The 15,171-nt window shown below is 40.3% G+C and overlaps 2 protein-coding genes across 10 annotated transcripts in view; both read left to right on the forward strand.

Moving 5' to 3' along the window:
• Nucleotides 1–204: 204 nt before the first annotated feature.
• LOC132130659 (ubiquitin-conjugating enzyme E2 B-like) lies at nucleotides 205–9,417 on the forward strand. Of its 4 annotated transcripts, none has more exons than XM_059542435.1 (6): nucleotides 205–405; nucleotides 2,175–2,255; nucleotides 2,360–2,385; nucleotides 3,597–3,686; nucleotides 3,781–3,871; nucleotides 8,747–9,417. In XM_059542435.1, the coding sequence occupies exons 1-6, from the start codon at nucleotides 362–364 to the stop codon at nucleotides 8,754–8,756; spliced, it is 342 nt and encodes a 113-aa protein (XP_059398418.1). In that variant the 5' UTR covers nucleotides 205–361; the 3' UTR covers nucleotides 8,757–9,417. The 4 variants fall into 4 exon arrangements, with proteins under 4 accessions (XP_059398418.1, XP_059398416.1, XP_059398417.1 ...); XM_059542433.1 differs by having other exon boundaries at nucleotides 211–405; nucleotides 3,781–3,860; XM_059542434.1 differs by having other exon boundaries at nucleotides 216–405; nucleotides 3,772–3,871.
• Nucleotides 9,418–11,928: 2,511 nt separating this feature from the next.
• Nucleotides 11,929–15,171, forward strand: part of LOC132130979 (E3 ubiquitin-protein ligase Jade-2-like) — a 49,749-nt gene continuing 46,506 nt past the window's right edge. For 3 of the 6 annotated variants that reach the window (XR_009428824.1, XM_059542891.1, XM_059542895.1), the window contains exon 1: nucleotides 11,929–12,058. The gene's annotated coding sequence lies outside the window, so the exon portion shown is untranslated. Of the gene's footprint in view, nucleotides 12,059–12,127; nucleotides 12,151–12,177; nucleotides 12,317–12,349; nucleotides 12,527–15,171 lie in introns of those variants that run through there. The other 3 variants (XM_059542894.1, XM_059542893.1, XM_059542892.1) reach the window with 3 other exon arrangements.

The raw sequence follows: 15,171 nt of genomic DNA on the forward strand, positions 1-15,171 counted from the left end.
TATTTCAAAACAGGCGTGGGATCGGGGTTGCCAGGTCTTCACAACAAACCACGCACAATTTCTACTCAAAACTAGCCCTGTCGCGTTTCGGGAGGACGTGGAGGGTTAAACTGCGTTCCAGGGGGTAAATATCAAGTTATTGGGGTAGCTTCAACCCGCGGACATGAAAAACAGCCGCGGCAACAGTGTTTAAGTAGCCCAACCTGGCAACAACGATTGAGATCCGCTCCGTAAACAACAGCATCTGGCTGTTGCCAGGGCGATGGCGTCACGGGTGACGTCACCGGCGCGTTGGATCGCCCCGCTCCTCGTGAACGCGACGCTCTTCTGCGCGTCTGATGACAGCTCGCTGTATTAAAGCATGTCTACTCCGGCGAGACGACGCCTCATGAGAGACTTCAAGAGGTAGGTGTCAGCACATGAATGTGATGTGATGATGTGTTTACGCTCCGGACTAGCCTTTAGCAGCGCTAGCCGGGCCCGCGCCAGCACGAGCGCGTTCGCGATGTTTACCTCAGAGTACCACAGTAAGTTACCACAGTAACTTATGCTGCGTTCCAGGCAGGTTTTTGAGCCCGTAAGTCACGATTTCAAACCACGACTCACGACTTTATAGCGTTCCAGGCAAGTCACGCCAAACTTCCTGAGCGCAAGCAATTGTAGCTAGATTATTAATTTTATTGCAATCTTATATTGTCCTAAAATCGTTTTTTTAACGTGCACCACTTGCGTAAACACTGCATCCATAGGCAATATTATCCGTAGAGGCTGCCATTGTTGTTTCGCAGGCTATGTGACGTCAGAGTTCGTAACTCGGAGTACATCTATCTAGTACGAGTTCACGGGTGGGAAGTCACGGGTTTGACTGCTGTTCCAGTGCAGTGTCACGGGTAGAAGGTTGGAAAAACACGGGTTACGGGTTGCCTGGAACGCGGCATTACTTCTGGTTAGGGACGACAGCTTTGTGCGCATCGCTTGTTTAGCACTCGTAAGGGCCACATATGTTGTGTAGGTCTGAACACACAACCAGAAACAGCATCACAGTAACGTTGAATGATTAAATATCTCGGCGTTTGTACTTCGCTATAACTCTTTATTTTTATATTAAATAGACCCACTTTATTTAAGTGTCTTTAACTAACGTTACTTTAAATTCATCATTTGATACAATGCACTTCAGTGAGGTCATATTTAAACTGTAATTATTACTGTTTTTAAGAATTCATACATTTATAATTGCACTGTTTGACCCTGACGTCACTTCCTCCTTAAAACTAAACATTGAAATACTTTTTGCGTAGTTGATTAAACTTATTTTATGGAGTGAGTTTTATTTTGTGGCTTGCATCAATGAACTGAAGAAATAGTTAAATTTTACCGGAAAGGAGTGGTTTTGATGCATAAAATGGTTTTATTGTCTTTCAATTTTTTTTTTTTAAATTTAAACTCATGAATTGTTGTGAATAATAGTGAAAAATCACTTTAAAAAAAAACTCCAAACTTATCCATTAAGAAGTCATTTTGACATCTTCCTGAGAAACATAAAAAAGTTTTGTGATTTTTTTTTATGTCATTACTTTGGTCTGAGCATAATAAACTAATGAAGAATATGTTTTTTTGTTTTTTTTATAAAATTAAAAAATCACGTTTTATTAATATTTTATTCTGTGTCATTAGTAAAGGATGCCAGTTATTTTAAATAAATAAATAAATAAAAAATAGACAAAGGCATGATTTTTTTTTCATTCATCAGTCAGTTTATGTTTCAGGCTGTTTTTAGCCAAACTTTGCACAAAGATGATTCTCAGCTATGATATGAAAGATATAACACAATGATTCGATATACTACTGTACTTTATAGAACATATGTCTAAAATATTCATAAATTGATTCTAAACACTGCATCTAATTTGCATTTTAATATGTTTTCGGGCCAAACCATAATGCAAAAAAAGAAGTGAAATAATGGGAATAATATCTCTGCTGCATATTTTCATCAGAATATTGATCTGTTTCAGAACAAAAAGTCAAACTCTGATCAGAGACGTTTCTTTACGCCAACCAAATTTAAATTTAAATGATAATCACAAAACATTACCACATTTCCCCAAGAGTGCTTGAGGAGGATAAATCTTCCACATATAAGGCATAAGCTTGTTGATATCTGTTTGCAGACTTCAGGAAGATCCTCCAACTGGAGTGAGCGGCGCTCCGTCAGAAAACAACATCCTGCTGTGGAATGCCGTGATCTTTGGGTGAGTGACTAGAGCATGACGACGTATGGATCTGTTACACATGTGTGTGTGTGTGTGTGTGTGTGCTTGAAGAACTTCAGCATTGTTCCTGTGTTTTCTTTCAGGCCTGTAGGAACTCCTTTTGAAGACGGTGAGACGCTCCTTGAATCCTCCAAATAAACAGTAGTTAATAAACACCAACTCAGCATTAGGTTTAGATTTTAGAGCGGCTTTTATAAGCTCCAGCTCCAGCATGCCTGATGTGTTTACTCCTAATGTGTCCTTTATACAGCTGCAGCTAACAATTGTATTAATGATCTGATTGTAGAATTATTTTATGGACCAATTTCGAGTTGCTTATTAGCATGCATGTTACTAGCAGATTATCTGTTTATTAGTACTTATAAAGCACTTATTAATGTCTCATTCTGCATGAGCGTATTTTAGATCTCATAATTCGACCCCATACCTAAACTAACAACTACTTTACTTACAATTAATAAACAGGTTATTAGGAGTTTATTGAGGCAAAGGTCATAGTTATTAGTGAGAATTGGATCTTAAAATAAAGTGTATGTATGTATTATTTTATACATGCTATTCCATGTTTTTATATATACATATATACAAACTTCTAAAATGTAGATCAAGTGAAAATGTAATCATTTTTGGCACCAAATGTGCTGCACAACAGATGTTTCCTGTTAAATTGAAAACATGGATGTCAATTAAATGATTATTCCTTAAATTAAGTTTATCAATTCACTTTACACACAAATATTAATTTGCATTTCTTTACTTTTAATCAATAACATTTTGATGATTTTATGAAAATAAATAAATAAATAAATACATTGCTATTCAAAGGTTTGAGATCCAAAGATTTGTAATGTTTTTATAAGAAGTCTCTTCTGCTCATCAAGACTGCATTTATTTGATCAGAAATACAGAAAAATACAGTAATATTTCGAAAAATTATTACAATTTAAAATAACAGTTTTCTATTCAAATACACTTTTAAGTAAAATGTATTTCTGTGATCATAGCTGTTATTTTCAGTGTCTTTAGTGTCACATGATCTTCAGAAATCATTAATATACTGATTTATCATCAATGCTAGAAACTATTGTGCTGCCTCATATTTGTTTTGGAACATGTGATACCCAGGATAGGCTTCTTTGAGTACATAGCCATTTTGCATTTAATTATTTTCATCTTTCACAAAGGTTCAATCTTCATAGACAGGTGTGTGTTTGCATCAAACTGGCAGTAAACTATGATTACAGCGATCAGTCGTTGCTGATTATTTTTATAGTTGTATTGTATTTTTATTGTATTCATCTGAATTCTGTCTCTCCGCAGGAACATTTAAGCTGGTCATTGAGTTTTCAGAAGAATATCCCAACAAGCCTCCGACGGTTCGCTTCATCTCCAAAATGTTTCACCCAAACGGTGAGCTGCAAACAGATGCGTTCTGGAATAAAGATAGCGGATCGGTGCCGGCGGTGTTTCTGATGAATGATGTTGTGTTTGTCAGTGTATGCAGATGGCAGCATATGTTTAGACATTCTTCAGAATCGCTGGAGTCCCACTTACGACGTCTCCTCCATTCTGACGTCCATCCAGGTGCATCATGGGTTTGTTCTTGTTACAACACAAGTGCATTTTATTATTCGATTACAAAGTGTAGTCCATTACTAACTATAGATTACATGATGAAAACTGTAGTTAGTAATGCATGCCGACTACTTTTTATCTTAACTTGTTTTAATCACACTATATTGATAATTAAAAGCAAAAACAGAAAGAAAATATATAAATTTTTCAGTGGGTTTGTGAGTTGATAAACACTAACAAATCTTAAAAAGGAAAAAATATAAATTTATTAAACCACTTGAACACTTAAAAATATAAATATTTGTTTAACTGCATGTCAATGTGACCATTAACCGGCCAAAAGTAACCAAAGAGTAACTGTAATCTGATTATGTAATCCAGATAATAATTGTTACAGAATACCCGGGAGGCTGAGGAGTAACAGAAAGATGGTTTTATTTAGGGCACAAGCAGAGGAGCGGGTAGTGCTGGGTAGAATGATGAATGGGTCCGTGATAGCTGGGTGAAGACATCAGAGGAGGGAGGTGTACCACACACACGCACGATGGAGACTTGGATCTTCGGAGGATCGCTGGAGAGAGGTAAGTAGAGGAAGAGTTAGTCCTTAGAGTTAGCATACAGGTAAGACCTTGTCGCGAACGAGACTGGACGCTGACTGAGTGCGTGTGTGTGGTATTTATAGTGCAGATGTGATTGGGTCGTGATGAGGGTCAGGTGGAAGTGAATAGTATTCCGGTGAGGGCATGCGCTGTGAGTGAGTGGAGGTGGAACCTGGCGTGTTTGTAACAGTACCCCCCTCCCCACGTCCCGCTCCTGAGGACCGAGGACCCAGACGACGTGGTGGACATCCTCTTCCCCTGGGAGCTGGTCGGTCAGGATGATTGGAGTGGAAGGTGTTAAGTAAGTTAGGATCCAGGATGTCGTTGCGTGGGACCCAGGAATGTTCCTCTGGACCGTATCCTTCCCAGTCCACTAGATATTCAAGTTGTCCACCACGCCGCCGGGAGTCCAGGATGTCTCTAACTTCATAGGCCGCACCGTCTTCTAGTAGGAGTGGAGTGGGGGGCTTCGGTTTCGCCAGGTTCTGTGGAAGGAGAGACAGAGGGATGGTGAGGTTTTAGGAGAGACACATGGAAAGTGGGGTGAATCCGGTATTCAGGGGGTAATTGGAGTTTATAAGTGACCGGATTGATCTGTTGAAGGATGGTGAATGGGCCAAAGAATCTGGGACTTAGCTTGCGGCAGGGCAGGCGCAGGCGGATGTCCCGGGTGGACAGCCAGACTTTCTGACCGGGTTGGTACGTTGGGGCCTCAGATCGGCGAAGGTCGGCTGTCGTTTTGCATCTGCTGGATTTGGTGGTGTGCCGCGTCCCAGACCCTCTCGCTCTCCTGGAACCAGTAGTCGATGGCGGGGACATCCGAGGGTCACCTGACCAGGGGAATAGAGGAGGTTGGTAGCCGAGTACGCACTGGAATGGAGTGAGTCCGGTGGTAGGTTGTCGAAGGGAGTTTTGTGTGTACTCGGCCCACCCAAGGAACTGGTTGCAGGAGTTCTGGTGGCCGTGACAGAAGGTACGGAGGAAGCGTCCAATCTCCTGGACCTTCCTCTCCGTCTGCCCGTTCGACTGGGGATGGTATCCGGAGGACAGGCTGATGGCCACACCTAGGAGTGAGTGGAAAGCCTTCCATACCCGTGAGATGAACTGGGGACCTCGGTCCGAGACGATATCCTCTGGGATGCCGAAGTACCTGAAGACATAGTTAAATAATAACTCGGCCGTTTCCATGGCCGTGGGCAGACCTTTCAGGAGGAGAAGACGACATGATTTAGAAAATCTATCCACTATGACAAGAATGCAGGTATTATTATCTGAAGGAGGAAGGTCAGTAATGAAATCCACCCCTAGGTGTGACCACGGGCAGTTGGGAACGGGCAGAGGATGGAGCTTGCCTGATGGAAGATGGCGTATGCTCTTGGATATGGCGCAGTTTGTACATCCGTTCACGTACCTCCTGACATCCGAGGCCATGTTGGGCCACCAGAAGCATTCTTTAAGCAACGAGAGGGTTTCATTGACCCCCGGGTGACCAGTGCCAAGAGATGTGTGAGCGGAGTGAATGAGTGGAGTGCGCCGTGTCCTGGAAATGTACTGATGTCCCGGTGGGCAACCTGGCGGGGTGTTTGTAGCAGGATCGGTTGGAGGAAGGGTCTCTGCAGACCAGGCAATGGGGCAGATGATGACCTTTTCAGGGAGAATGGTTTCGGGTTCTTCGAGATTCTCTTCGGGGGCGTGACACCGGGACAGGGCGTCAGCCTTTACGTTCTTTACCCCTGGGCGATAGGATATGGTAAAGTGGAAGCGGGTGAAGAATAACGCCCAGCGGGCTTGTCTTGGGTTTAACCTCTTGGCAACTCGAAGATACTCCGGATTTTTGTGATCAGTGAGAACCAGAAAGGGGTGTTTGGCTCCCTCCGGCCAATGCCTCCATTCTTCCAAGGCCAACTTGATGGCCAACAGCTCCCGGTTGCCGTTGTCATAGCTGATGGAAAGAGCAATTCTCTGCCTTGAGGTAGAGCTGAAAGGCCCTCAGGTGTTGGAGGACCTCCGCAACATGGCGTCGATGTTCTGCTAGGCTCCGGGAGTATATGAGGATATCATCAATGTAAACGAGGACGAACTTATGGAGGAACTCCCGGAGCACCTCGTGAATAAAATCCTGGAAGACGGAGGGGGCGTTAACAAGTCCATATGGCATCACACAATACTCATAGTGGCCAGTAGGGGTTATGAAGGCAGTTTTCCACTCGTCCCCCTCTCGTATCCGGATGTGGTTATAGGTGCTGCGGAGGTCCAACTTGGTGAAGACAGTGGCACCACGGAGATGTTCCAAGGCAGCTGGGACGAGGGGAAGTGGGTATCTGAATTTGACGGTTATGTTGTCGAGAGCCCGATAATCGATACAGGGTCTCAAGCCTCCGTCCTTCTTTTCCACAAAGAAGAAGCTCGAAGCAGCAGCGGAGGTAGATGGACGAATGTAACCCTGGGCCAGCGCCGCCTTGATGTATTCCTCCATGGCCTTCTCCTCCGGAATGGATAGGGGGTAGATCCTTCCTTTAGGCACAGGTTCACCCGGCAGCAGATCGATGGCACAGTCCCACGGCCGGTTTGGGGCAGAAGACGTCACTGAAGGGGGCGTAGCAGGTAGGGATGGAAATGGATTGGTTTTCCACTGGGCTCTCTATTGAGGTAGAATAAACTGGAAGAGGTTCAGGGGAAGGTTTGGCTGGGACTGGACAACCAGAGATGCAGCTCTTGAAACAGGCATCGCCCCACTTCAGGACTTTGCGCGTTTTCCAGGAGATGACAGGATTGTGCTGCTCCAACCACGGGCGCCCTAGAATGACGTCAGCTGTGGATTCCTCCAGAACCAGCAGATGGATCTCCTCATGGTGGAGTAGTCCGGTTTGGAGGGAAATGGGACCCACACTATGACGTACACATCTTCTACTCAACGGCCTGCCGGTAATTGTGTGGACTTGGTAGGCTGACGGCGTTGCCGTGGTAGCGAGCTTGAGCTGACGGCAGAGGGCGCCGGAGATGAAGTTGCCGGCTGACCCAGAATCGAGGAGGGCGGAAACTGGAAGAGAGATGTCAGCGGCAGTAAGTGCCACAACAGTGGTGAGTGGTTTCATTTGGTATTTTGAAGGGAGAATGGCACTCACCATGGGACGAGGAGGACAGACGGGGCATACAGTGATGGCATGCCCGGGGCTGCACATTAGAGGCAAAGATTCTGGGCCAGCCATCTTTGTCTTTCAGCCATTGAGAGTCGATATGAGTCCACTAGCATGGGTTCGTTGGCTGGTTCTGGGGAGCTTTCATCTTAATGTTTAATTACACATTATTTAAAAAAAATTGTAACTGTATTATATAATTGACCTAAATATAACTATCAAAGTTCAGTTGAATTTTTTTTAACTAGTGTTAATTTCTCATTGTTAAGTTAGTAGAAACCACAAGGTTGACCAAGGTGCTGTACATGACTGAGTGATTGAAACAGTACATAAAAAGAGAACTTCAAACTGAGGGAGAGAAAAGTTTTAACTTTTGCAAGGCGGCGTAAATGGAAAAAGCAGCTTGGATCCAGATCACCACGATCATAAAAGTCACTTGGTCCAAACAATACAACTTGTTTTTTTCTCATTAAAGGCCAAATTTATTTGCAAAAGCCACTATTTTGGATCCTGTAGGCATAAACTAGCCAAAAACCTCAATAGAATATGAATCGTTATGTTTAAGTGGGAGATACAACTGGGTATCACCAGCATATAAATGAAACAATCCTCCATGTTCAGAAAACAGGGATCCCAGAGGTAGCACGAATAAAGAGAAAAGTGTAGGCGCAAGGATCGAGCCCTGTGGAACACCACAAGAGAGGTGTACTACTGAAGAAGTATGCTTTCCAGTACATACAGAAATATGACCAAAATTTTATTTTTTATTTTTTGAACTAATGAGACTTTATTGTAAAGTATTACTAATGGTTCTTTAGAATTATTTTGCGCTCGAATCTGTTTGAAACACTTGTTTGCTTTGAACATTTCAACACAAAAAAACAATACACATAAAGCTTATAGAGTTGTTTTGGTTACTTATTTCAATATTGTGATAAAAGCTTCAGCGATTACCGCAAAAAAAAAAATACCTAGCTGGTCAAAAGATTTATCAGTAAATGCATGAATAAATAATATAAATATTTCATGTTTACGACTATTTTTTTGGGACAAACAGACGTGAACAGTATGAGTCTTAAAGCACTGAACTCTTGTGATTTGTGGGTGAAGTATGAGCTGCATGTTTGATTGTTGAAGGCTATGTTGTGTTTGTTTCCAGTCTCTGTTAGACGAGCCCAATCCCAACAGCCCAGCCAACAGTCAAGCAGCTCAGCTCTATCAGGAGAACAAACGTGAATATGAGAAGAGAGTGTCTGCCATCGTGGAGCAGAGCTGGCTCGACTCATAACATCTACACTCTATTAATAGGATTATTCACTTCTTCATTAATGCATTTCACAAAGATCACCAATATTTGTGTGCTTATTATTTACTTTTTACTGCATGATAAGCAAAATCTGAATCGTACCGTTGTCGGATTGATGCAGTTGAATGCAAATCAGTAGCAAAGATGTTGTCCAGTGCAGTCCATCTCAAAGTGCTTTAGTAAAACATTATTAATATATTTAAAAACTGATGCACCTAAATATCGACTGTAGGCCTGTCATGATAACAACTGTTTGTTTGTTGTGCGATATATTGCCCCAGAACAAATTGCGATAAATTATATTATTGACCTTTTTATGCCACTAAATTTAATCATAATGTAACAGCATAATAATGCAAGAAAGACAGTGCACTTTCAAATGACTACAGGAATATTTAGATCATGCAAATTAAGTATCAACATTTTAGATACCTTAAAAAACTTCGCATTTCTAATAAAAAGTGCAACATGACACGTAGAAAAAAATGCACAAAGAACTTGTATGGAGATTTTTCCATCTACAAAAAAAAATATTTTTTTGTAAAAGCATTTTAATTAAATTTGAACCAAGTAAACCATATTATGCACAAGAAACTGTAAAAGACACAGGTGCAAGTGAAATGCAAAAAAACACGGGGACATTGTTTATGTAAATATAATGGGCGATATATTGCGTCCCCAAGAATGATTGAGGTCATGCACACAGCGTTCGTTATATTGATTATTGAGACATGTGAGTAATGCCTGGATGACAGTGTTGAGCCAAGGTTTTAGTTTTTGTGAATTTATCATAAGAACATTTCTACTTCGAATATGCTGTATAAGAAAAAAAAAAAAAAAAATTCAGACTTGGAGTTGATCATCTTTTTAGAAGTTTTTGGCAGAAAGAAACACCGTGGAGCATGTTTTTCTATTGCATAGACCGCCTAGCTTTACTGAAGCCCATCTTCCCAGCAGTGAAGCTCCAAAAAGGACAGATAAAGATGAAATTATGCTTTGTATGATGAACAGACAGATTTTCATATTTACAAACCTGCTTGTTGATGAATTGGTACAAATAATTTTGGAAGCCCTTTTTGATTATGAGATGAGAAATAAGAGTAAATGCATCTTTTGATCTCACAGCTCAGAACTGTTCCTCAATCCTGTGAGACAGATGAATCAACAGCATTAACTTCACTTCAGTCAAGAAAACAAATGTCTTGGCAGATATGTTTTTGACATTACTTGCAGTATTCAGTGCACAAAAACCAATAAATATTTAATTTAATTATTTAAATGTAAATGTTTTTGTGAGTGTGTGTGACAGTGAGCTGTACACTAAACGCTAAGTATTACGTTGTAACTATTATTACAATTGGTAATGAAATTACATTTCTTAATGTTTTTGCTAAATGAGGCATTCTCAAAAATACAGCAACATCTGTAAAGTTGTGAAATATTATTACAATTCATAAAAACCATTATCTTTTTGCATATATAGTAAACTAATTTATATCTGTGATCAAAGCTGTATTTTCAGCACCATTCCTCCAGTTTCCAGTGTCGTGTGATCTTCAGAAATCATTCTGATATGATGAATCGCAGTTTCAATTATTATTTATGCTCAGGTAATAATAATATTTTGTATTGTTCTCAGTGCTGGAAATATTCTTTGTTGCTTAGTGTGTTTTTTTTTGTCATACAATTTATTATTTACAGCTCGTTATAACTGTTTCCTGTGTTCGGGCTTCAGTTCGCGTGTGGTCGGGAGGGATGACGTCACTCTTCTTTTTCCGCTCACATTTACTGTCTATGGAAAAAAGGCGTACTGCGCCACCTAGCGTCATGAGCGCTACACTACAATCCCGCGGGACTGATCACGTGTCGTCTGGATTGCATAATCCTATTTTAAAACTGAGAGTAATTGTTTTAATTTGCTCGAGACACTGAAACAGGTCGCTACTGCAAAATAATGGCATGTTTTATATGACTCGCGGGGTGGGGGGTTGGTCTCATGAGTGTCGTCATGGTCAGGTGAACACTAATGTGAAATATAAATATGCTTTAGCAAGATTGTGGTCCTCGAGAGAAAGATAATTGACTACATCATCCATTATAGTCTGATATGCGTCAAATACAGTTCAGGAGGTGGTTCTGACTGATACGTCACTCAAACTCTTAAGAGCAGCAGGGGGCGGGGCTTCTGGGGTGACGCTACAGATGCAACCCAATGACGTCAGTTTATTATAAATTCATTATAAAACCCTCAGCGTTATTAATATGACTATATTGTTTAAATAGTTGCAGAAATGAGTGGAAATGAAACAAGTGTGTTGAATAATATACAACTATACCTTACTTAAACCCCTTGAGCTTAATTGCTATTATAAATATCATAAATTATAATAATCGTATGTCAGTAGATGTTATATTAATATTAATAATATAACTGAGCAGTAAATCAGTATATTAATGATTTCTGAAGACTGGAGGAATGATGCTGAAAATACAGCTTCGCATCGCAGAAAAAATTACACTTTAAAAGATATTCACACAGAAAACAGCTGTTTCAGATTGTAATAATATTTTAAATCAAATAAGCGCAGTATTGGTGAGCAGAAGAGACTTCTTTTAAAAACACAATTTAAAAATATATTAATTATTCCAAATTAAGTGTATGGGTGTGTGTATATATACAATTTATTAATTACAGTATTTAGTATTTGTTGACATAAGTTTATTGAATTGTTCAACTCTCCAAATTGTTGAATTTATTTTACTAAAATGTAAACGGAGTATTTTTTTATAGGCTATCATATATTTTAATGTAAATGATTACTTATATCACATAAAGCCCTTGCTTCAGGTGATTAATTGTTATTATAAATATAAATTATTAATGTAATTTGAAAAACATCATTTTGACTGAGGCTTCTTTATCAAATCTCTCCCTTGTTCTCATGAAAACCATAAAAAAATAAATTTTGTGATTTTTGTTGATTTTTATTAATCCGGAGCAGGAGAAAGCTGAAGATGTTCTGTGTGTTTCCTGCTCCGGTGTTTGCTCGCGGCTGCCCCCAGCGGACTCACGGGTTAGTGCTCGGTTAATTCCGCGAGCCTCATCTGAGGAGACTGACTTTATCTTCGTGCTCGCTTCTTGATGGATATTTTCAAACTTGACAGGTAACGCCAAACGCTTCCGCCGCGTCCTCCTCCGCCGTCTGTGACGCGACGCTCGCGGGCTTCTCTGCGCTCGCCGCTAACGGAAATTTTTGGTACGTCATTAATATGGCGCCAAAAGAGTTATAAGTGTGAGCTTATGTTGCTGTAGCTCGAGAGACGCCTCGCCTCAGCTGCGCGACGCTGAATGTACATCGGCTCATCAATCCTAGACGCGATTAGAAGCGTTGTTTTCGACGCGTCAGTGTGCGGGATTCTGAGGTAACGCTTTCTTCAAAAACACTTTTGGGGATGACGAACCGATAACCGTTGACGTACTTGGTGTGCAAACAGCAATTTCGGGAAATCGACGGACTGTGCGTCTTTAGATCGAATCTATAACTTTTATCTCGGGCCGCTGAGAGGAAACCGATGCGATGATCCGCTGATCGCGCGTCGAGGACGGACATCACGCCCTCTTGTGCGGAGAAGGTAAAGCGAAAGAACGCGTGCCATCTTTTCCTCCTCATCTGATCTTCGAGCAGCGTTAGATCAGACGAGCGCCGTTCTGTCAAGTTCGGCTGAAGTAATTCTAGCAAGTTCTAGCGACCTGTCAATCATTATTGATAAACTCTTCTAGATCTTTGGGAGCTTATACTCGGGCTGACTGTTACTGATAATGCTAAAGTTACTCGGAAGTGCAGTGCGCTGAACCTGGATCTGTTTAGACTCGAATCAGGGGTTTGTTTTCGTAACGTGTTCAGTTAAGAGCGCTGGATGGCCTGCGTGCTTCTGTGAACCGATTCACAAACACCCTGCGGGGATTCGGCCACGCCCCCTACAGTCCGCTGCTGCTCACGGCACACTGGCGTGACGTCGTGCAGAGGGGCGTGGCTATGCGTGAGGGGCGGGGAAACATGTTCAATTGTTTTATATATTGTTTTACTAGCGTGTAACTAATCTAGTTAACCGTTCCAGATAATGAAACCAAAATTGTAGTCCGTTAACCGATTACAAATTACATGTAGGAGTTAGTAACCTAGTCCATTGCATTACACATTTTAGGTAGCCTAATGTTATCGGCCTGCTTTTAATCGAACTCATTTATCACATTGATTTAAATATTGTAATCTTGTACCGTATTTTTGATATAAAAATACAAAAAGAAATAAAAATATATTTCGTTCATTTTTATTAACTATTGATGCAACAATTCACTCACGATACGATTCACGATACTGTTTCCACATTAAGGCTGCAAGATTAATCGAATGTGATTGTTATACTCATTTTGTTAGTTAAACCGGTTCTGTGAATAAGAGCAAAACGTCATCACATGCTTTCAGATGGAGCAGCATTTACGCAGATGATTTTATTGCGCGATTAGGAAATAAAAGAAATTCTTCGCGATAATAACAGCAGTTTTCATAGCTTCCCAGTGAACTACATCTCTGTATAGTAAATGCTGCTCCATCTGAAAGCATGTGAAAATGCAACATTAAATAACATTTTATTTTATTTCAAACTCTTTTGAAATAAATCCTTCTGTTAGATGATGTCGCTTCTTGCACAGAATAAATCACGCAACATATTTCATAGTATTCTAAGCAGTGATAACGGCATTGTATTATACTTTATTTTAATGAAAATTATAATAATACTAACTTCGATAAACCATGTATTGTCATAATCATGTGTTTATCAGTCACGTAGGAAATTTTAATTCTGTTTTGATTTATCGTGCAACGTTATTTCAGATTACAATTTTCTCACATTTTTAAACAAAATTATATATAAGATAAATTATAAATAAAAAGATTGTCCTTTTATTATTGTTCTAATACAAACCTCGGATGCATTGCTTGACAGAACTCCCCGAAGCCTGCCCCATCCGCTATACTGATCGGTCTTATGTCCTTACAAATGAACGAAATTATTTTATCCGTTATGGCCTCTTGTCATGTTGCAGACAAAGTGCTTGCGGCGAGCGATGCAAAGTAACGTTAAGTGTCAAGACGTGACTGTTTAGCTGGAGTTCCACACATTATTCCATGCTCATTTGGGTGCACATTTTTGAGATGTGACCTCATGTTGCTAGTTGTCGAATGGTATGCTAACTGTATCTTAAATAGCTTGCATACAACAATCTCGGGGGTCAACAATTTTACCTAATTTTCTCTGCTGCGGTCGAGTTGGGCTCTGCACTTGCTGCCATCTTCTTTGAAGACGCGTCAACTTTCAGCAGTGATGCTGTGCCAGACAGTGCGACTCCTGTGAGGCTGTGACCTGTCCCTGAACCCTCAGGCACGCTAGCGGGCCAACTCGCAAAGCAGACAACCACGCCTCTACTACCGCAGGCCTTTTTTTCCACATTTTTTTTAATTTGAATATTAATTTTCACCTTCGAAATTCGTTTTTTTAAAACTATTCGAATACATATTCGAATTTCGAATATTCGTTGACAGCCCTAAGTCACATACATCTGGGATGCTTTTCTGGTGAGCTAACCCTTTAACTGAATGATTTATGAAAATAATACAAAGATGTTGGCAAAGTTTTTACCATTTCTAGGGTAGGCTAAATGTTATGTTACTACTTTTATTACTATTCAAAGCTGATTTATTGATACTTTTCGAAACACTGATTGATCGATTAGAGACATTCGTTCTAAGTTAAGATTTTTCAACATGCCTTCTGATATTCATGCAGGTTTATTTTGTGCTAGAAAAGAGGAAAAGATGATTGAGTCACGTGCCGCATGAACTGAGGCGAATACAGTGATCTCACACCACATTAAAGAGTGGAAAAACACATTTAATCTTTGTATTTCTTGATAAAATTGACAATATTTAAAGGATATGATTTGTGTTATTATTAAAGTAACGTATTTCAATTGTTGGGTGGCTGGCGTGCTGAAAATAATGAACGGACTTATTTATATAATTAATAAAACAGCTTGTGAGTAATACAAGTGTTTTTGCATATAGGCCCCGGTGCTGACTTGCTACGCCGCTGATCGTGATCCAAGCAAAGATACGGAATACATGCAACATTAACAATTTTTGATTTAAATTAGATTCCATAATTTCTAAATTTGTAGCAAAAATTTTATGGTCTGACTTTAACTACATAAAAAA

This window comes from Carassius carassius, chromosome 47 (assembly GCF_963082965.1).
Source record: "Carassius carassius chromosome 47, fCarCar2.1, whole genome shotgun sequence".
Lineage (NCBI taxonomy): Eukaryota > Metazoa > Chordata > Actinopteri > Cypriniformes > Cyprinidae > Carassius > Carassius carassius.

What these genes read in the sequence shown, in the direction of transcription:
- LOC132130659 (XM_059542432.1), top strand. Translation starts at nt 362, where the DNA reads ATGTCTACTCCGGCGAGACGACGCCTCATGAGAGACTTCAAGAG. An exon ending in TGGAATGCCGTGATCTTTGG is followed by an intron (nt 2,256 to 2,359) that starts GTGAGTGACTAG and finishes GTTTTCTTTCAG; the next exon opens with GCCTGTAGGAACTCCTTTTG. An exon ending in CCATTCTGACGTCCATCCAG is followed by an intron (nt 3,861 to 8,746) that starts GTGCATCATGGG and finishes GTTTGTTTCCAG; the next exon opens with TCTCTGTTAGACGAGCCCAA.